Below are 23,707 nucleotides of genomic sequence, written 5' to 3' on the forward strand. Positions count from 1 at the left end.
TGCTTCAGAATATGCAATTTCGAATAACACGAGCATTTTTAGGAACAAATTAGTCGTGCTAAGTGAGGGATAGGTGTACCGGGTTTATTTTTAGGTACTCTTAATATGGTTCTCTCACAACATGTTTGATGTCAGAGGGTAATTTTTTTAAACATAAAAATAAAATTTAAAATATTATAAAATAAATCTACCATTCACAGGAAAATAGCACTTAATGTTTAAAAAACTAAAACCTTTTCAGAATTTATTCCAACATGATTTTCGAGGACAGTCTCCAAGAAGTATTGATATTTAATGTGCAACTGCAAACTGGAATTAAGCATAAAGAAATGCTAGCTAGCAAAAGACTGCCAGGAATCAAAGTTCCGAGACTTCCAGCACCGTCACTGCTTATGTTATGACCTGAAGATAGCCGGGAAAAGAACCACTAAACTGATACTTTAAAAAGCAGACACGTACAGGTATGTTACCTTTTCTGCAATTTATAGCTCTGGTGAATTTCAGAGACTCCAGTATACACCTGGGTTATAACATTAGGGAGAAGTAAGATAAGCAGAAAGCACAGTGTGGATGTTTGTGTGCCAAAAACTGCACATTTTAGTGTCTTAAAAAAATACATAAATTTTTTACCTTTTTAGAGACTTTTGTGATTATTTCTACAAATCATGAATTTTCTGTTACGTTGGTGACCCTTTATGCAATTCACGGCTTCTTTGGACGACAGTGACGTCTACAAATCATGGCCTTTTCAGGACATTAGTGATCTCTTCAAAAAATTGGTACTTTTCTGGGGACTAGTTACTTGATGACCTTTTCTTAAGTAAGTGACTTTTTCAGGATTTTACCAACCATCCCTACCTTTTGTGACTGTTTTAAAACTTAATTCAGGGTTATGATTTTTTTTACCATTCATGAATTTTCCAGAATTTGTGAGATTTTTGGAAATTTCCTAAAATTTTCTACAACTCAGGAATTTGTTCACATGGGACTCGGGAAGCGTTGGTGAAGCGGCGTGGGGAACAACGCACCGTATGGCTGCTTGCCCGGCATGGGGCCCGGCTGCGGCACCGCGTCACCCTGCTCCCTGCTCGTCAGCGACGGGAACTCAGACAGGTCGATGACTGGCGGAGCACCCCCCGCCTCGTCCCCGCTCGCGAACACAGAGTGGAAGCTGTTGACGGCAGACTGCGAGCCATACGCCCCCCGGCCCGGCTGCAGGCCGAACGTGCCCATGCCGCCCATCGGGGTGGAGTTCCTGCCGCAGACACAGACACACCAGGCTATAAATACGTTGAATTGTCTTGTCGGTGTCACACATTTATCACGTTTGAATTGATATGAAGTGCTTGTTGTGGCCAAATACAGTTTAGTACATAACTTCATTTAGTTTGTAGCCACGCTTTAAAGTTTGCTTTTATACATTGCAGTTATGAGTCGCCTTAGCTTTGGTGAGGTTGACGGACTTCCGTGCCTCTTGATAATTTTGATTGGTCACGTGCTTTATGACAGTGTGTGGGCGACGTCATAGCGAGGTATAGCCTGATAGATCTTTTACCGGCGTACCACCACACCCCGGGCAGGCAGCACGTAAGTTTTTTTTGTATTTGTTTTACAATGGGCAAAGTTTCTAGTTGTTTTTTTTAATGTATATTTAATCTAATGTTTGCATTGATTATAAGGCACTTGGGCACGCTTGCTCTCGATTCTACTTGACTGTCTCTACTGCCCCTTTAATTTGTACTAGCTTCAATACGCATAAACGTATTTATTATTGATGGTTGTCATTTATCATGCTTAATTAATTTTGTAATAATTTGTTGTATTTGCGAGCGCTTGTTGCTTCCTATAAACTTGTTATACATTTTATATATATAATTGTTATTTGTTTGAAAAGTTTGTTAATAAATATACATTTGTTTTGAATTTCCTTTTTGTCTATTACAGCCATTTTGGCAACACTAATTACTAGCCAGATTCTCTCTGTATGGCTCTAACATAAGAGTCCCTTTAATTTAATTGTGTACCGTCTTGGCGCTGGAAGTGAGGTTGACTGAGGTGGTTTTCTGCCTCACGACACTTCAGGCCTACAATGTTGATTACTTCCACTCTACATAATTTTAAATCTACACAATTACACATGCTAGTGTTGGCACTAATCCTATCAGAACGAGTACTCCTTTTCCTTTATTATTTTGTATAAATTTGGTGGCTGATGGGATATGGCAACCACCCCCCCTCCCACCTTTCCATGGCTTCAAACTTAAATAATAAATTTTGTGGCATCAATTTACCATTTTTAAAAATTCAACCCCAAAGACAGTGGAAAGGGGGTACATTATTTTTAACAGTAATAAGTCATATATCCAAGAAAATTAAGCTGGAGGTAAGAAACTGAGCAGGAATAACGTACATTATATGATTCCATTGAATAGTTTTTTTTTTTTTTTTTACCATTTTTCATTTTTCTATATTCGACCCCAAAAAGAGCAGAGGCAATCAGTTTTTTTATTTAAAAAAAATCTGTGGAGATAATCAAGGGAGATATAAGTTATGTCTATGTGGTTTTATTTATAAACATGCAAAATCTAATAACTCATTATTACTACTTGCTGAAATTTTATTTCTTAAGGGCTGAAGAATTGAAAATATGTTTTTAACATTAAAAATTAATATCTTCAAATTAAATTAAACTTAGTTTAACGTATTGTCAATGATTAATAAACATACCTTAAACTACCTTCTCTTATTCAACATACAACAAACTCCAAAATATCACCTCTTAAGTTGTAACAGGGGTGAATATTTATTTAAAAAAGAACCAAAAAAACACAAGGATCCACTAAATTTGTATTAGCATGATAAATTTAAATTTAATATAAATGTAAGTTATTAAAAGTATTTTGTATTTCATATGTAGTTCTGAATTTTCACATATGCACCTCTGTGAGAAAAAAATTGGAATTTTGTTGAAGTAATACTAAGCATTACTAAGAATAAACTGATACTTCTGAAAATAAATATTATACCTGTAATCTGCATTACAAATAAAGATGCTATTGTTTCAAAAATCTTAAAATAATGTAGTTGTAATAAGGTGTAATTATTTAATTATTTAAAGCTTAGCTATAACCAAAATAAATGAAAGGTAAATGATGGCACAATCTTAATTTCAATTTAATTGGTGCATGTTTCACATTTTTATTAAATTGGTTAACTCATAAAATGAAAATTAGGTGTGATTTCATCAAGGTAAAATATATCTCCGAATACACTAAAACAGGAAATAAAATAAGATACTTAATCAATACTAAAAATTAAAAAGGCTTACTCATAACCACTTGAGAAAATAACATTCTTAAATGGTTTTGTTTAAAATCAAATCTTTCAAACACATGACAATTAATTGTCACTATTTCTTTAGTTACCGCCACTGCTTAGGGACTTATTGTGACTTTCAAGACTTTCGTGACCTGTTGACTCAATGCTATACACGGTTTCCAGGCCCGTAGCAACACTGCAAGTGCACAGCGCTGACAATCAAATAAGGAACATACGTTATGGAGTTCCTGCAACAGAGGGCCCGGTCAAAACACTTGCTCAAAACGAGACATTGACCATCGGATTACTTAAGTTTTATGTTGTTCCCAAATATCTCCTCAAAGGACCCTTTGGCCTGAATGCTCCTTGGAAAATGCATCTTAAAGGACTCAAGCCATTTCTGACTGCCTTCAGAATACTTCCAAGGATTCTGACAGAAATACAGAAGCAGCCTTTCGTAAAAACACGTGTCACTTGCGTTCTTTTGTGCACCCCTGTGACCTTTTATGGGTTTGGGGCATTATCATTTAGTAAAAATGTAACTATAGTCTAATGTTTAGCCAGCCAACTGCAGTCTATACTGTTTTATGTTCCAACATTAATGTCCTACACGTGTTACTTCAGGGTATAATGAATAATATGATGCTGTTACAAATAAACATAGAGACAAACAAAAAAAAAAATTTAAAAAGTTTTTTTTAAAGCCAATGTAACATATCTTATTACAAAATCTGCCGTTTTAAAAATATATTCCGTACACATGTATCCTTTACAGTTTTATCAGATGTATAGAAGATAAAATAAGAACTCTGACTTTTAAAGGATATGCAAATTGTATAGAAGTTTAGTAAACCAAAAAATTCTCAAGTCAGAAAAGTGGTCAACACAGAAGATGATGTTCCCACCAGGCACTCCACACGAGCGTGGCACCGGGTTGCTCGGATCAAGAACGCAGTATCTCAGGCTTTATCTCTTATGAATTTATCAAAAGGTAGATTATTTAGCTCAGTGTTTATTTGTTTGTGAGAACACACAAGTGGGGAAATCTTTAATAAAATGTTAAACTTAGCTCATTACATTAGATACATACCCACAGTTTATATAGTTTTTTTTTATACTTCAATATCTTTTCTTTTGGTCAGTTCTCAAACTACAATTTTTAGTATTATAAATAAATAAATAAATATATATATATATATAAATGTTATGGGCTGTAATTAAAGAAATAATTTTAGGATAAATAGCTTTAGGATTATTATGATTACTAAATGCAACTTTAATTAATAAAAATTACACAAATCACTTTAGAATGGGTTTATCCCTATGTAATTTCACTTTAATTACTCAAGTAGATTTTAATTTTCAGTGGCCGGCTTACTAGGCCTGTCCTGTCCCACACCAGGCTGGTGGGGCTGCCACCTATAGGCCGCCAGGTGAAACCTGTGGTCCAAGCAGTGTAGCAGACATTAAAGACGCCTTGTCCATGCCTGCTACTGTCTGAATGGGAGCCTTGCCGAGGTCATTCACCTTCACCCTCACACCAGTAATGGTGAAAGCTGCTACCCTCCTACCATGATGAGTTTCTCCTCCACCCGAAGCCATCGGATCCTGTAGGGAGTCAGGTTATTTTCCATTACCCGACACTCAGTGTTGAGTCGCTGGCTGTATAATCTATTCCTTTCACGTAGCAGGTATCTCTAACCAGACATGGACTAGATAAGAGAGATGCTGGAAAGATCAGAGCAATAGAGATAAGTTTATGATGAGTATTTTGGCAGTTACAAGGTGAGACAGGATCAGGAATGAGATGCTGCGAGCAAGAGCAGGAGTACAAGACTTGAATGAGATCATGGAAAAAGCAAGAATGAGATGGTATGGCCATGTCCAGAGAATAGGAAAAGGGAGGCGGCCTAGGAAAATAATGAAGTTAAGGTACACAGAAAGAGGACCCCAAGAAAGACAAAGGAGAAGGTGAGAAGAGAAGATAGTTAACTAAGTGGAGGAAAGAGGAGAAGAATGGAATAGAGTGAAGGATGAGGAATGGTGGAGTGACAGAGGAAGATGGAGGCATTTTACTTTGCTGAACCGGCCACAGGCTGGAAGCAGATGATGATGATGATGATGACTTTAGAGTGAACAAAGTAAGAACTAATGACTTTAGGACTAACGATGATAAAACAAACACCTTTAGGGAATGACATCTAAAGTTGCAAGTAAAACTAAGCTAACCTAGCCTGACCCTGCCCAACTATTGGTGTTTACGAGTACCCTAAAGTAATTTCTTCTGAAATAAATTATTCTGCAGTTATGTTTCACAACTTTGTTTGTCCGAACATTTGATACAAATATTTTTGAACCTAAAATTGAGTGTAAAAATGGTTTCTCAATTTTCATTTACTAGTCCTAATTTCTGGAAAAATCATTTTACGACAAATGGATCAACGGAATGAACGAGTGGAGGGCAATGGGAATACCCGGAATAAAAAAAAACCAAGCTCACATCATCACGCCACATTCACCACTTGCGAAAAACTGAAGTTCAACCCGGCCAGTAATCTCAGGGTTCCCACAGTCTTACTTCAGCCAATTTCCCTGACTTTTCCTGTTTTTCCATTCCCATAAAACAGCTGTCCCCTGTCTTATCAGTCTATCTCGCAAGATAAGATATACAATACAAATTACTATTAATAAAAAATTAAAAAATTCAACGAACATGCATAAAATGCCAAATTGACTATAAAATGTCCTGCACAATATACAGTTTGAACATTATCATTTCCATCAACACTACATAACTACATAATACTGTTAGTCTGAAAAAGGAAACTATTAAATAGTAAATGTTTTTGAACAAACTGTGAAACATACAATATTCATTGTGATCATGTGAAAGAATATAGATATTAGACTGCTTCATATTAATAGTACATAATATGTATGCATACCTTACATTTAGTTAATGTTAGCAAAAATCAAATACGGATTATTAATGGCACCTAAATTTATGATTAAAATACATTCGGTTTTAAGACATAAAGATCTTGAATTATATGAAAAATTACTGTTAGCCTACAGTTTTGTAATTTTGTAAATGAATACATTCTCAATTTCCCTGTGTTTTCCGGGTTTTTAAAGACTCCTTTCCAATTCCTTGAGTTTTCCTTGTTTCCTAGCTTGACCCTATCTGCGGAAACCCTAAATCTAACCCGGATCGCCTCAGTTGGAGGCAAGTATCTGACTACTTGACTACCGTGGACCCTCTGATTAGCAACACTGTGTTCTTCCCAACCATGTGTCGATGTACGAAACACAGTGGAGAGTAGTAACGAGCTGAACTCACATTTTAGAGAACCAGCATTTGAATCTTGGTTCTACAGTCTACCGAGATGACTTCAGGCAGAGCTGGGATTGGGATGTATTTCACTGCAGGCCTTGCCCGATTATTGTCCCATTGTTCCCATCATCGGTCATGTGTGGCTTAAGGTGGTAGGATGCTAAGTTATTTTAATATTTTAAATTTAATTTGTATCACTTTAATATTTTCACTTTTGTTAGTGATTTAAAATATTATAACTATAGTTGCAAGTTTATTAACGGTTAAATTACTTCAATAGGTGCTTAGAGAACTTAAAAAGCCAATTTATATTTTACTACTAGCATGAATTGAAAATAGTTAAATCTAGTAGTACTCAATTTTTAATTATTCATATTAGGCCTATCTAGTAAAACAACTCACTTTTGTACAGCATTCATGATAAATAATTTTTTTTAAAAAACCTTGAAAATCTCAGGCTTGTACATTTTTTTTAGAAAATAAATTTTTATTGATTTACCACGGATATAATAACACATAAGTTTAAAAAAAATGGCCATATACAAACAGTTAATCCAAAACAGTACAACCACATGATAAGATGCTCTATAGGATTGAAATGTTAATTGCCTTTAATTTTCTTAAAATTATTAAGCCAATAAAACTTTCTGAACTGATAAAACCCATTTTTTAACAATTAACCATAGTTATCTTACAGATTATTTAAAATCATGTTCAATGCGCATGAATTCATTAAGTTCAGTAATGTAGGCTACTGATGACCTCACCGACAGCAAGTAATGCCAAAAAAAAATGACATTACAACATATCTTTCGAACCTGCTTCAGCAATGCTGCAGACACTGTAGTTTAAGGTCAACAACAATCGTCTGAGAGTGGTTTGTTCACAATTGTGGACCAGACAATTGAAAAAAAAGTTCACTTTTTAGTTGCATGACATTCGCAGAAAGGGCATAATTATGGCCTGTGCCGTGTGTTCCCATTTATAATAGACCCGCGGGCATCATCCCAGGCCCCTGTATGGAGACAGGTTCAAATCCTGGCCCATTCAACCCCTATTTCTGTTGCCAATGGTTTCCTGGAATCACTCAGGCAAGTAGCAGGATGGTGCCTCACTGCAGGCCAGGCCCGCTCCCGTCGCAATAGCTCTGGTCTGCGTATCGCAGATTACCGCCTCTCCTCCACACGAGATGTGCCCTACGACAGGAGTCTGCAGACTTTCCAGCGAGATGAGTCAAATCATAAGTAAACAGATCCTAAAATTTTTTCATGAACCGCAACATATATTTTTTTTTGTATCTACGTGGAGTTTTAATACGATAAAAAAAAAGAGATAAAATCAAAATAGTTTATTTACAAATTCAACATAAAAGTCTTAAAAATAAAGACTACTTAGGAAAAAAAACATAAATGTATAAAAAAAATGGTAGTCATTAGCAAAGCTCTACTGATAAAACAAGAAAACCTCAATTATTGTAATTAATTAATTATTAAATTTAAAAAAAAAAGACAAAGAGTGCGGTAGCGGGGTGGTGCGGGCGCACAGATTGAGGACATGCCTTGTGATTGTGCCGTTTGATTTTATTCTGCTTTGTTGTACTTGTGCTGTGGCAGCGCAGTGAGTAGTAGAGCCGTAAAATTCTCCAACGTGGCTCGTGAGCTGCAGTCTGCCGACCCCTGTCCTAGGACTTTATGTAACAGACCGTGTTTTGTATAGCCATTCGAATGTCTGAGTAAACTAGTTTTTTTTTAACATTGAATCCTATTTAATTATTCTATTCTATTGTATTTTATATATGATAATTTTTCCACTTAGGCTTGATATCACAAGCCTCCCCCTTTTTCTGTTTTTTTATCATCGTTTTATTAAGGGGCTATTTATGTAAATTTTAACACTATACCTCCCTTGCATTTTTTTGATCTGTCACAAATATTTTCAATAGATATTCACTAAGTGTAAATTCAAGCAAGTTTTTGTAATAAATTATTACCCTTTGTACCAGTTTTTACACCCATTATATTAAAATAAAATAAAATATTTTTGACAAATCAACAAATCAAGGGAAGAGGTATTATATTGAAATCTATAGACACTAGGGATGTACCGATTCAAATCCCGATTAACTGTAATCACCCGATAATAGAGAATTGGTAATTAATCTTAATATGCGATATTTCAACCGATTATTTAGACATAATTGTCAACATTTTCTCATTATATTTATCTTAGATATCGCTTAGCATTATAAGAAAAACATGCCAATGATGGTAATATATTCTTTTAACGGTAAATAGTAAACTCTTTTAAGTTTAGTTCATGAAACACCGTTTAGACTGTATGTCTACACACGCGCTGAAAGTTTCAGAAACTTTGTCTAATAAATTAAATATATTATTCTTATTTTATTCAATTGACGATTTTCTTCTAGCATGTATGGCTAGTATTTCCATTGTTAGCTCCATGCATCAAACAACTGCTTTGAGTGCCGCTTGTAATAAAATACAACACATAAAACAGTATAAAACACAATAATATTATTTGAACAGCATCATCACAAGATCTCCATTTTACTTTTAGGTTACGCACGTCATGTGATGAACAAAAACAATTTGGCCAACTTATCTCACTTCACCGGAATTTGCGTTGTATACGTGAACCATTTTCTATTATTTTTTTATTATGATTGAAGTCGCTTTAATAACGGGAAAGTCTTCTTTACTTTTTATTTTTACCGTATATTAACAACAAATATTTAACCAGGAATAAAAGTTCACAATTGCGATAGTTGGTGGTAGGTTGTAGGAATAATTCTGTTTGCGACCGAAATTAATTTTTCGAATATTGGTAATGTCTGCGTTAGCGAAGACGACTCGGCGACTGTAGATTGTTTTAATGTTTTCTAGTCACTAATGCACGTCCATACATTACGTAAATGGAGTGACAAATTCTTTGATCAAATATTACAGTATATTTTGCTAAGTTTTCTATTTGTTGGCATTTACCAAAATAAATATTTGTTAAGAGCTTTTATACATTGCATTCACTATTTAATGTTGCATAATAATCATGGGTATGCCTAGTCGCAGTATTGTGTGAAAATATTTTTTATTTTAGGATCCGGGCCGGACGATACATATGCAATGTGTTAATATTGTTCTTAAAAAATATCGCGTGGTGGCGTACATGGAAACAAAATGTATTTCACTACAAGTAAAATGTGAAGCCATGTTAAGCGATTCCACTATATAAAAATTAAGATGCAGGATGTTACAAAAGACGAAATGTGTGTGTCTGAGAGTGCAACGCCATCTGGTTCATGTGATCCTTTTCAGGTGACACACAAAGTCAATCAGCTTGTATTTCTTCACAAAAATCTAAAAGCTATTAACTATAGCTATTAATGTTTTGTGCAATGCCATAGTTAGCTTACCAAAATCTTAAATATTTATGTAAATAAAAATGATTTTGTCTGCATTCTATACATATGTATGTACACTTATGGTCCATGCCTCCATTACATCAATTTTAATCACAATGTTGTTCTCTTTGCTTTCTTTTTTAATTTATGTATGTAATAATCGGGCAAATATAATCGGTATTCTTAATCAGTTTGGAACATCGGCTGAATTTGAATTTTTTAGTGAATCGTTAATCGTAATCGGTAACTGGTTTTTCAATATCGGTACATCCCTAATACACAGCCCTTAAAAATTAGTAACGAGATAAATAGGAGAGACCAAGCCGTATTACACCTGTCAGTAATCATTATTTGTTTTAATGTTGAACATCCCTCTGATTTTTGTATGGATTACACAATTAAAGTTGGTAAAAAGTGATTCCTATATTTATTCAATTTTTATAAAATAGTCTCTTACTTCCCCTGGCTATCTAAGTTAGAAAAGATGTTCTGCTTGTGCCAGTGCATTGGAGCGTACGCAGTCTGTCTACTGTATGTTTCAAAACGGGGTGTACCAAAACTGCAATTAAAAACTCTCTGACTTGTTCAGAACTGAAAAAAAAAAATATATATATATATATATATATATATATATATATATATATATATATATATATATATATATAAATTTGTCACCGATAACTATTAAAAATTTAAATTCAAAATCATTATTTTCAGGCATACTACACTAAACTACTGCAACAGACAATTATTATTTTATCATAATACATATGGTCAAAGTGCTGATATAGGTACTTACAACCAAAAAGGAATGGGAGAAAACTCTTTGGAACACTAAGATATGAGTTGAAAACGTGGGAGAATGTAAGTGTATGTGGAACCGGTACAAATAAAAATTAATATCTGCTATAGCTTTAATTTTTCAGTAACGTCATCATTAAAAAAAAATCCCCCCGAAAATCTAAGAAAAATAAATGACATTTCCAAGTTGCTAGCCACGACACTGAGACTCACCCCAGGCCTGGGATGGACCGGCGGTCGGGGAAGGCGCGCTGGCCGAACAGCGAGCGGCCGGCCATGGGGGGCAGGTTGCGGCTGGGCGACAGCTGCTGCGGGGCGAAGGACCCGGCCAGGCCGCCGCCCCCCGCCCCCGCCGCCGACGAGGCGGACGACGAGGAGCCGGGGAAGAGGCCCGACGTGGGCGTGACATGGCCGGAGAGGGAGCTGCCGCCGAACCCTCCCCGCGACAGGCTCTGGCTGGTGATGCTGCGGGGTGGCTGCTGGAAGTTCAGGTTGGCCATGTCCCGGGGACAGCCTGCAGACAAGAAAGCCGCACATCACTCTCATCTCTCTCTGTGAGGATGCAAAAACTAGGCTTATGGGAAGCCTGAATTTTTTAATTAAATCTAATTTTTAATGCAACATCAATTATTCGTGAAGATCAAATATTTATAGAATCACATCAGGAAATCATTAACAATTTTCCCACACTTCACTGAGTCCACGAAAAAATTATATATAACACAGCAAAATAAAAAAGAGCGAGAAATATTTATGGAATCATAATAGATTGGTGTAAAATGCAAGGAAAAAAACTGGCAATGAATGCATTTTTGTTTGAATATTATTGACGTGATAACGTCTTATAAATCGATGAACGCCGGCTGCACGCACGATAAAGCATGACTCATTGTCACGTTCCACCTGAGCCGAGCGTGCAAGAACTGGCCAACCACCGTGCAAATAAATCTTCTGTAATATCAAAAAGGTTAAGGCGGGCATTTTAAAAGCAGCAATTTAAAAAATTTGATTTATTTGTCACCGACTTTACAGACAACAACCCCCCCCCCCCACCCCTCTTTTTTATTTATCAAACTTATAATATACATAACAAAGGGTATTTTTATACACTATTTTTATTTTGTGAATGAGACCTACTTACACTATATAATGGTAATGAATAATCAAAAAATATGATATGAAATATTAAATTGACTATCCAATTATTCACAAATATAAAATATTTTTCAACGTAAACCCCTAGAAGTAGTTACTGATGCTATGTTTGAATTGTGAGATTTTGTAGACACAATGCAAGTGACCTGAATAAAAAATTATGACTATTTCATAAATTTATTTTCATATTTTGCATCTAACGAAGCTTAGGAGCTTAGCCAGAATTTCATTTTGCTGGAGTATAATTTTTTGTTTTGTTGGCCAAAAATTTACATGTCATTCATTTGTTTAAATCAATTATTTTTTAAATGCAGTGTGAAAAGTGAATTTGAATACTTAATCTACAACAAACAACAAAAATTATTAAACAAAAGTATTTCAAGGTGACTACAAAAGCAAAAACCACCACGGGAGGAGCAACATCCTGATATCCTCCCCCTTGACTACGCCTGTAACGAAACACACAAAATTACCAAATACAAAATTGTAAGTGTGTCATGTTGGTTTTAAACTTTAAACAACAAATGTGTAACTGTGTGGTGTGTTAATGTCTTACTGTGAATAATAAATGCATGCAAATTGAAATCTACCAAATTACAAATTGACCAATGAGAACCAACACAGTCGAATTTGTCTTGACCTTACCATGTCCAATCTTACACCAGCAGTCCCCAAACTTAAAAAACCTGCAGCCCAGCTCTCTGTCAATAAATTTTGCTCACAAGAAGCGGGCACGACTTTGGAAATTCACTTCGGGATGAGACTCGGTATTAGTAGTAACTTCATGGTGTTCCCCCTTAAAATAATAAAGCTCATTGGCCAGCTAATTCAGAGAAAAAAGCCTTTGAATATTTAAACACAGTTTACTTATATACTTGATAAGTTGCACTCTGGCCAACGCCGCAGTGGCGTACTTGCTTGCCGCCCAGACGCTTGGATTTTGATTCTTACTGGCTGTCACATTTTTTTTAAAAATAATTTTTAGATAATGCTTTGATTTTAAAATTACGTTCATACAGTAATAATTCAATCTTTGAAAAATAAAACAATATGTAATGGATATAATATTTATAAATACTGCTTATAATAATTTAAAAAGTCAAAAATTTTAATACTTATTCACATGTTTTACAAACAAGAACCTGAATGACAATTATCATAAAAACATTGAAAACAAAACTTTTTTGGCATCTTACACAACTATTAAAAGATGATTGTATACATGAACAATGTTGAAGTAGATCTGTTGGATAACATACTTATTAAAATTCACAAAGATTTCTATTTCTTCTAAAAGTTTAGAAGTATACCAAGCATATATTATCATTTTATTAAAAATTGGCAGAAACTATGAATGACTGTATTTTGATACAGTCATCACACAAATTTATTTCTCGTTTGTGTTTGATTAAATAAGCAGAATTCTGTAAACACTATTAGATTTTTAACTGTTTATAAAAATAAACAGTAATAGTTCATTATTGTGTATCCAGTTGTATTTTAACATAAAATATTAAAATAAATAAAGGAAGTGGATTTTTGTGATGCAAGCTGTATAATTAATAAAATATATTTGGTTTGGAAAATATGTATATAAAACATTGTTCTGGGGAGCAATTGTTCTGTGTAACACACTCAATTGTATTTTAACATAAAATATTAAAATAAATTAAGCAGTTGAATGTCTGTGAGGCGAAACTGTACTATAACCAAAATAAATTTGATTTTAAAAATTTGCATTATCATCATCCTAAAGAAATATCAAGAAAAATCCATAATTAAAAAAAAAATTGTTTAATAAATTGTTAGAAAAAATGGCCATCAACGAGAATCAAAATATGTGTCTGGGCAGCAAGCATGTTACCACCCAGGTCACTGCGTCATTGACTAGAGTGAAACTTAACTGGGCAGTGTATAAACTGTGCTTAAATTTCCAAAGGCTTTTTTCTCGGAATTGGCTGGCCAGTGGGCTTTATTATTTTAAGGGGAACACCCTAAAGGTATACTAATAATACACTAAGTCTCGTCCCGAAGTGAATTTTCTAAGTCGTACCCTCTCCATGTAAGACCCACTAAAGTAAATATATTAAAAATACTGATGATAAAACAACAAAACAAATAAATATTATTTATTAAAATGCTAATCTGTTTATACACAGTTTAGTATCTGTATAATCAGTTGCAGTCAACAAGCCCAGAAAAAAAACAGCTTTAAAACAAAATGTATGTCTGGTGTGTGCGTGTGTGTATACACGTGCTTTAAATTTTTTGCACTTGCATAATTGTGCCATGTCCAGCAGTTGTGGGAAATACTATCCTTCACTACTAAATTAACAATTCTAGTATATATATATGTGCCGGCTCCCTACAACTCTACAAAAAAAGGTTCTAATTTTGATCAAATGGGGATGTTAGATTCATAAATTATTTGATACAATTTTTTGAATCAGAATATTAATCCAAATTTATAGCACAACAAAAGTTGTGTGTGTGTGTGTGTGTGTGTGTGTGTGTGTGTGTATATATATATATTTTAAATGATATTGTCGCGGGTTGAAATTTTGCAGGGTTGTTGAAATCAAATTTAGGGACTTTACTGACGGGACTCTGGGCTGGCTGCTCTGTTCACTCGTCAGCGCAAGTGGCGTGACCATGTAATTGGGGCACGGGGCCGGCGCGGCGCGCTGCGGGCTTGCAGAATTTTGTTTGTTTGTTTGGCCGCGCGCTGGCGCAGCCACGGGCCGCAGTTACTGGGGCGCGCTGTCGTAACAAGCCGCGCGGTGTGGCCTGCACATTGGGGTAGAGGGGGGGTAGTCTTCCCAGATGTTCTAGTTAGTTGTTTAGTAAATTTGACTTCAATAACGAGCTTTTGTTATGGTAGGCGCGGCAGGGCGCGCGAATTTAAGCGCAAGTGAGTGGTGACTCGGGGCTCACTCAGGCGGAGGCTATGCGTCTCACCTGTGGTCACGAGTTGTTAGTTCGTTCGTGATGTAGGAATTCAAGCTTTCGGGCGGAAGCTATGGTCGACGCCAGAGGCCACGAGTCGTTTAATTTAAGTTAGGTCATAATGTAGTCGTCAAGCTTTCGGGCGGAGGCTATGGCCCTCGTCAGGGGTCACGCGTCATAGTTTTTAAAATGTAATGTTCGTTCGGGATTTCAAGGGCAGGAGAGGCCCCTACGTTATTTTTTTAAAGTAATCGATCAAGAAAGGCTTTTCGGAAAATGTGAGTATGGACTTACCTTTGTTTTAATTTTAAGTATTAATTATGATTTGAGGTATTCGGAAGGACTAGGGAAGTGTTTAGTGAAGTTCTCTCATTCTCTCTCTTGTAAGGTCGTTCAATCGTTAAGGAAGTAAAGAGATTATTGTTTTAAATTGTAATCCCGCTATTTAAATGTTCTTTAAAATGATGTTGAGTATTTGACTTTAAGAATAAAATAATTTTAATTAAGTATTATGTTATTTTGCAAAATCTCCTTAGTTCAGCTCTCACCAGACATCCTGTACGGGATGACGAACCTATGATCCTAGGTACAGTAAAGTATTTTATGAAGTTAAGACTAGTTGATGCCAAGCGAGTTGTTTCTATGTAAAGAGCTACGATTCTCTCCCCCCTCTGAAGGTGCACGTGACAGAAATGGTGGAGGCGCCGGGTAGGTGCACGTGGCGGAAATGGTAGAGTTCGCCGGATAGGTTCTATTTCTGGAGAGAGAGAGAGGTAGATTTTTATGTTTATTATTAAGTTAGTTTCAGCTTCTGATAGCAGGTTATTAAGAGTTTACTTGAGGAGAGGATTACGGAATTTTAGTCTATAGTGGAGGAAGTCTTTGAGATTTTTTTTTTGACGTAACAGATGTTTATTTGAGGATACTTGTAAGGATAAAGTTTATAGTGATAAGTTGTTTTAAGTCGTTGAATTTATTGTAGATTTATATCGGGGATTATTACGTGAGGAGAATACGTTATAAGTTAAATGCTTATTAGAGATAATGCAAGTGGTTTAATTTAATTGAAGTTCATTTTAAGATTGTAGGTTAAGAGAATTATAATTTAAAATAAAGTTTTTTTGTCGTAAATAGGAATTATTTTCAAGAGAAGTTTGTTTTGTTTTCGTGCGCGTAGGAGACGAGACGTACGAATTAAATCAGTCGAGGGAAGGATAAACGTTAGAAAGGAATTAAAGAGAAAACGAGAGTTTATGTAAAAGAGAGTTATAGAATTTATAGTGATGTTTGTTTTAATTAGAAAAATGTTGAGAGTTGTTTCAGAACGACACGTCAGTGGACGTGGCAGAGTGAACACGTGACGGGGAGGTGCTGAGACCTAGCGGAGAACGGAGGAACCGCAAACGAGGGTTGGCGCACCTGATGGAATTCGGTGACGTCACGGGCTCATACGGAGACGTGGACAGGCCGTGACCTTGTTTTGATCAGCTGTACGGTAACTTAGCGATAAGAAAATAGACTATTGGTTAAATAAATTTAAATTTAAGTGTGTTTTAGGAGAAGAGGAACTTTCAGTATGTAAGTAATTTATTTTAAGAAGTGTATGATGTATAGGCTAGAAGTGTTTCGTTGTAAGTTGTTTATGTTTTTGTTAGTTAAATTCTACCTCGGTTTTAAAAATATTTTTTTGGGATTTGTAAACATTATTAAGGAGGTACACTATAAAATCGATAAGCATTGAGAAAAGTGGGAAGGATAGTTTTTGTGTGTAGAGGGAATTTACTCCAAGGGAACAGAGAGACAAAATTAATGTTTTCATTAGGGCGAGGGACCCTAAGGTGAGGCGTTGTGTCCCTGGGAAGAAAGGGAATTGTAGCGCAGACCATAGGAGATGGGCTGACTACGGAATTAAGGGTCAGGAGAATCCTGAGAGTTGTGAGTAGTTTGGGGCAGGAGTTCCCCATGGTAGTACCGAAGTGGCTATCCTGTATGGGATAGGGTACCATTTCAATGAAGTTTGTTGGTGGGGTTAGAGTCCCTTGCTGTGTAGTGGGCCTATAGCAGATAGGCACTACAGTGAAATTTTTGGTTATTTTGTGAGGTAAATTCCCTGGAGGTTAAGTAAGATTGGATTCAGTTAGGAAGGAGGGAAATGAGAAACATTGCTGTAGAGAGTTAGTGTACTTGCCTAATGTGAAATTGAATTTTACTAAATTAATTTAGGAGAAAGTTTTGTTCGGTAAATAAATAATAATGGAAGATAGCTAGATAATTAATTAATTTTTTTTGAGTAAGGTGTTTTAAGTAATGAAATAAAATAAGGTGAAGTAATTTGAATAATTGGGGAGGAGTTTCTTTAAGAGTTTAGATAATTGTTTTTGAATTTATTGAGATATTCAGCCAGTGAAGTTTGAGTGTGAGAGATACAGTGAGATTTTAAGGAAATCGGTTGTTTATTAATTAGGACAAATGAGATTTTATGATTAAGAGTCAGTAAGCATAGTTAAAATTTACGACATGATATTTGTTGACAGTTTACAGTTATTAAGGAGAAAACAGAGTAATCTATTTATTTTTATTTTAATGGTTTGAAGATAAGATTATGAATTTTTTTTGGAAGTTTCTTTGGCATGTTGGAATAATTTTTTTTTTGATTTTTAGAATTTACAGAGAAAATTTAATTGATTTACATTAGTTTGGAAGTATGGAGGTTTAGTGTTCGATTAGCCCTAACTTGATGGTCGGATCCCAAAAGAATGCCGTAAAACCGATAGCCAATTGAGAGGAATGCGGTAGGCGCTTGTGTAGAGAGGGGTTGTGGGAAAACTCCTTGGGACTGATGGCAGATCAGGGGCCCTAAATAGTGTGTGATGCTGTAAAACCAGTGCAGAGAAAGCCTGGTATGCTTAAATTTTTGGGCACAGGTTATGTAAACCTGGGGTTCCATGGGATTTAGTCATGTTAGCTGCTGTGAGACATTAAGATTTCCAGGCTCCATAGTAAATTCAATGTAAATTTTTGTTTTCTTAAAATAATAAATTTGTTTTTAATTTTTTTGAGATATTTGATTTGTAACAGTGAATACAGACCCCGAGGAATAAGAGTTGTCATGCTGTGAGAGGAGAAGGTGGTAGGCCTAAAAGGGTACAGGCACCACAGAGGTTATTTGTATTGCATAATTTAAATATAAGGAAACTTGAGAATTTGAAATTTTGTTGTTGGGTTGTACACCCATAAGAAGAGTATAGGCAGAATTTTTATTGTTATGAGATGTCTAATTTAATTGAAAAGAAGAAAGTTTAAAGATGCAAGGTAACATTATTATTGTAATAATTGAAAGAGATTAAGAGGTAGAGAGAAATAGGCAGTTTTTGTTTGTAAGTACTAAAGTTTACATATAGAAATTTAGTAACTAAGAATGAATAATAAGTTAAGTCTAGTGTAAAAGTTTTTTTTAAGTTTGTTAAGTTAAGAGTCATAAGTAAATTTTTTTTGAGAGAGAATGTCTTTGATAGGAAGTATTAGAAACTTATGGGAATTTTAGGGTAACATAAATAATGTAGGTAATGAATAATAAATAGATGGTAGGTCTTAAGTTAGGATTAACATTTGAAGCAGAATTTAATTAAGAAGAAGGAAAATAAATAGGCCTAATGAAAAGAACAAAAAAGGATTTTATGGTAAAGCATTTTTTTTTAAGTAATAAACAATGAATAATAATGTTGTTTCAGGGTAATGTGTACTAATAATACAATTTTTTTTTAGGACCAAAGAACAGGAATTATGTAATTTAAATTAACATGTATTTTTGAAACTGTTACAGATTCCTTAAGATGAGCTGAGCAGCAGTCCAGTTTACAAGATGACAAGAGTTCGAGAGACAAGATACAAGATCACTGAAACAAGAGCCAAGACTGAAGATTCAAGAGAAGAGAAAGCTGGCAGCCATGGACTTACAAGTGGAGATTAATAAGGTCATGTAAAGTTTTATTTTTTTTATGGAAGACAGTAACTGGAGTTTTTTTTTGTTATAAACATTATTTACAGAACTTTTTAGGTTATAGTAATGTAATGGAACTAGTGAGTTGTGGTAGCTGTCAAAAAGAACTAATACCTTAAGTTTAATTTTTAAAGTTAATTTTCTTAATTTACAGAGGGATTAGTAGTTTTTTTTAAACCTTATTTAGGTTGGAATTTAAATACAATAGCTTATTATAAATGTGTACGAACAGTTCAAGTTCACAGTACTGATAGGTAGGTCAGATGATCTTATTGATTTTGATGATTTGTTGTTTTGAGTTGATTTTTAGGTGTTGTGAATTAGACAATGAAATAGTTCTGAAAACTTAAATTATTTCAAGCTAAGAAATAGTAAAGTTAATTGTAACTCAAAGGACACCAGAATTTAATTTTTTTTTTGAATTAGTAATGTTTGAAAATTTTATACTTTACAAGAAAGGTTATAAACAAACAGATCGGATGGAACAAGGATGCAGTAAATCACAATTTCATTTAGAATTATTGATTAGCTTTTGAGGTTATGAAGTAAAAGTAATTATAGTTTAAAAGTTTGAATAAAAAAAAAATGTTTTTTTTTATTTGTTTGAAATAGAAAGTTTAAAAGTTAATTAGTCATGATCTAGGTGGGTGATGGGGTGGGAATTGGCCACTCTTTTTCCCTATAACCTCCCTAACATGGCCTTCTATTACAACTAACAGAAATAAAGAAGAAGAAAAATGAAGAATTATTAGTTAGAATGTTTCTTTCATGAAGATACCTGATGAACTTTTACTGTTTGGAAGAATAGAAGCAAGGTTAGTCAGATATTTTTACTCAGAAGAAGAAGAAGATAAAGCAGTTTTATGACTCGACAAGCCAGAGATTGGTGTTTCCCCTCTGCGCTCCTATTGACTACGTTGTTTACTCTCATGGGATAGCTGGTTCGGCACCATGGAGAGAGATTGGTGGGCATTGTGGTTGCCCCCAGAAGAAAAGAAGAGTAGAAGAGGTTATGGGTGGGTCATGTGAACTGACCTTCAACCCAGTTACTTCGTGGGGACTATTTGCTGTATAGAGAAGATCAAGACTCAAGAGTTAGGGAAAATTATTGGAGGTCATGTTTCCCTTCCTTAAGTTTTTCCTATCAAATTATTTGCCTGATTAGATTATGCTAAGGGTGGGATACTTTATGTTAGCAGTTGAATTAATTAATTTTATTTTTTTGTGTGTTTGCATCCTTGCCCATCGATTGCAGTTTAGTAGTTAGTTTTGTATTTGTCAGGCGTGATGGTAATGCCTGTTGATGATGTTTCAGAATTGTAATCTGTTCGTGATGAGGATGGCACAACTCCGAAGCAGATGTGGGGAGAAGTTGTGAGCTGCCCTGGAAGCCAGTCCAGTAGCTGTTGGAGTTGAGTGGTGTTTGCTGATGGCCAGCCCAGGGAGCTACTCTTCTCGACAACACTGACTTCGAGGAGTTGCACCAACCTTCACGAGATAAGAGTTTAATTAATTGAAACACTGTACGGACACTTAATTTTTTTTGAAGAACGAAAGAAGTATGGTAATAAACAGAAACCGAAAAAAAAAAAAAATATAATAATAATTATCAAGAATTTGCACATTGTTTAACGAATACTGAGAAACTAAGAACAGTAATTTAATTTGTAAAGAGAGCTTCACTAACAGAACAATTTTTTTAGAATTGAGAACTCGAGCCTCTGAAGGTTCCTGTGAGAACAAACCAGATAAAAGTTTTACATTTAATTTTATGAATACTTGTTGTTTTAAAATAAATCTTATGCAGAATCTAGATGTATGTTCAGACAGCAAGGAACTAAGAAAATTATTATTTTTGTGAAATGAGGAATTTATAGTTATGGTTTAATGGAAAAAGACAATTTGTAATTTTGAGGTAGCTCGATGGGGCTCGAGCTCTGTGAGGGGAGGGTTATGTCGCGGGTTGAAATTTTGCAGGGTTGTTGAAATCAAATTTAGGGACTTTACTGACGGGACTCTGGGCTGGCTGCTCTGTTCACTCGTCAGCGCAAGTGGCGTGACCATGTAATTGGGGCACGGGGCCGGCGCGGCGCGCTGCGGGCTTGCAGAATTTTGTTTGTTTGTTTGGCCGCGCGCTGGCGCAGCCACGGGCCGCAGTTACTGGGGCGCGCTGTCGTAACAAGCCGCGCGGTGTGGCCTGCACATTGGGGTAGAGGGGGGGTAGTCTTCCCAGATGTTCTAGTTAGTTGTTTAGTAAATTTGACTTCAATAACGAGCTTTTGTTATGGTAGGCGCGGCAGGGCGCGCGAATTTAAGCGCAAGTGAGTGGTGACTCGGGGCTCACTCAGGCGGAGGCTATGCGTCTCACCTGTGGTCACGAGTTGTTAGTTCGTTCGTGATGTAGGAATTCAAGCTTTCGGGCGGAAGCTATGGTCGACGCCAGAGGCCACGAGTCGTTTAATTTAAGTTAGGTCATAATGTAGTCGTCAAGCTTTCGGGCGGAGGCTATGGCCCTCGTCAGGGGTCACGCGTCATAGTTTTTAAAATGTAATGTTCGTTCGGGATTTCAAGGGCAGGAGAGGCCCCTACGTTATTTTTTTAAAGTAATCGATCAAGAAAGGCTTTTCGGAAAATGTGAGTATGGACTTATCTTTGTTTTAATTTTAAGTATTAATTATGATTTGAGGTATTCGGAAGGACTAGGGAAGTGTTTAGTGAAGTTCTCTCATTCTCTCTCTTGTAAGGTCGTTCAATCGTTAAGGAAGTAAAGAGATTATTGTTTTAAATTGTAATCCCGCTATTTAAATGTTCTTTAAAATGATGTTGAGTATTTGACTTTAAGAATAAAATAATTTTAATTAAGTATTATGTTATTTTGCAAAATCTCCTTAGTTCAGCTCTCACCAGACATCCTGTACGGGATGACGAACCTATGATCCTAGGTACAGTAAAGTATTTTATGAAGTTAAGACTAGTTGATGCCAAGCGAGTTGTTTCTATGTAAAGAGCTACGATTCTCTCCCCCCTCTGAAGGTGCACGTGACAATATGATCTGATATTGACTGTCTCCAGTTTATAACTGCAGAAGGATGTAACTGATTTGTTCACGTGATTGCATATGAAGCTATATTGACACTAAGCCCCAAACAATGAATTTAACAAGTGTGTAAAAACATAGGACCACTGGTTTCTTGAGCAGCAAACATTAAATACAGTCTTGTTGCTAAGCTAAAGCTAATATTTACAAATCCAAGATGGAAAGGTTAACACCCTATTAAATATGGAGAAAAGCAGTTTTTTGGGGTAATATATCAATATACCTCGTTCCCAAGTGTAAAAAAATTAATATTGTTATTACACTTCATTTTGACAGGTGATATAGAGAACTATCAGAATTTGAAAACTAAACTTTATGACATAAGTACTTAAAAACACATTTATTCTGCTCCAGACTATATTTTATGTATCAAACATTAATTGGTTAATTTTCCAAGAATATTTAGCTGTCACAGTCTACATGTTCGCTAAAGCAAATGTCAAAAAAAAAAGGCACTAAATCTGAATTATAGCATATATAGAGTTTTAGCTCATAATAATTAATGCTGACATACAACAGTATCTACCAAATTTTACCAAATATTTTAATTGGTATCTCCTAATTCCCATCACACAAAACAAACACACAAAAATATTAATTACTGAAGAAGTAAAGTACATAACAAAATATGTAGAAAGGTTAAATCTCTTCTTCACCATGTTTGAATTGACAGAATTTGTACTTTTAATACTTTGTATAAAACAAAGCTCAGCAAAGTACATTACTAATTCATGATGTTGGTTTTAACTTGATGGTAAAAAAATGTTAATTAGTGAAGTGTTTTTAGTGCAAAGCCAATGAATAATAAATTATGTGTTGAAACCTACCTATCAAATTACGAAATAACCAATTGACCAATTTGAACATAGCCTTTGTTTACAAACATGCTGAATGTTCTATTCTGCTGTTACAAACTTTCCAACTGTAACTAACAATAATCTACTTCTATTATAGGATTGATCCTAGAAGTACACATAACCAAGAAAGTCATGTTTCGCTATGTAAACATACATTTCAATTATGCATGTCAAAGTGAAAGTAATGAATCGCTTAACTGGTATAACGTTTAAGCGTGCAGATTAATAGTTGAACTCTTCTGTTATTCAAAAACTGAAACAAACTGTCAATATATCACTATTCATCACAGAGCATGGGCTAATGCAGGAACACATCAACCTTATGGTTTGCGCTGCTTAAGATGAACAGATTTAATTAAATGAACATTTAATAATAATGCAGCTAATTTTACGAAGGAAATTTACAGTATGTTTGGAATCTGTGCTCTAGTTTGAGAAGGCCAGAAAACAAAGATGAAGCTAGCTAACTGTGCAGTACAGTACACACAAGACTAACGATGTGCTACGCCAGATATGCAGACGAAACTATGTATCTAAATAAGTGAATAATAATAAATATTTATTTGAGTTACAAAAAAGCATAGTATAGACTCACCCAAGTGTTAAAATTTCACTTTTATTATGCTTTTCTCGGACGCAAACAGTAACACAATCTCGCCTCCATATTAGCAATCCTGAAGTTACTGTTTACCAAATACATGACTATAAAATTTACATATATTATACAATATTTTAAAAATACCAACACTTAATAATTGCACCATAAAAATAAATTGTTTGT

At 35.1% G+C, this 23,707-nt stretch overlaps 1 protein-coding gene and 1 long non-coding RNA gene across 3 annotated transcripts in view; one reads left to right on the top strand and one right to left on the bottom strand.

The window, feature by feature from the left end:
- Positions 1 to 23,611, bottom strand: part of LOC134527642 (regulator of gene activity) — a 56,037-nt gene extending 32,426 nt beyond the window's left edge. For both annotated transcript variants that reach the window (XM_063360506.1, XM_063360505.1), the window contains exons 1-3: positions 23,522 to 23,611; positions 11,085 to 11,385; positions 1,029 to 1,255 (exon numbers count right to left, since the gene is read on the bottom strand). In XM_063360506.1, coding sequence (XP_063216576.1) covers positions 1,029 to 1,255; positions 11,085 to 11,371 — 514 coding nt within the window. In that variant the 5' untranslated portion in view covers positions 11,372 to 11,385; positions 23,522 to 23,611. The remainder of the gene's footprint in view (positions 1 to 1,028; positions 1,256 to 11,084; positions 11,386 to 23,521) is intronic.
- On the top strand, positions 15,889 to 19,710 carry LOC134527643 (uncharacterized). The gene is made up of 2 exons (XR_010074234.1): positions 15,889 to 16,550; positions 18,796 to 19,710. It is a non-coding gene; the product is annotated as an uncharacterized LOC134527643 (long non-coding RNA).
- Positions 23,612 to 23,707: the final 96 nt, after the last annotated feature.

The sequence above is a fragment of the Bacillus rossius genome, chromosome 1 (assembly GCF_032445375.1).
Source record: "Bacillus rossius redtenbacheri isolate Brsri chromosome 1, Brsri_v3, whole genome shotgun sequence".
In the NCBI taxonomy this organism is placed as follows: Eukaryota; Metazoa; Arthropoda; class Insecta; order Phasmatodea; family Bacillidae; genus Bacillus; species Bacillus rossius.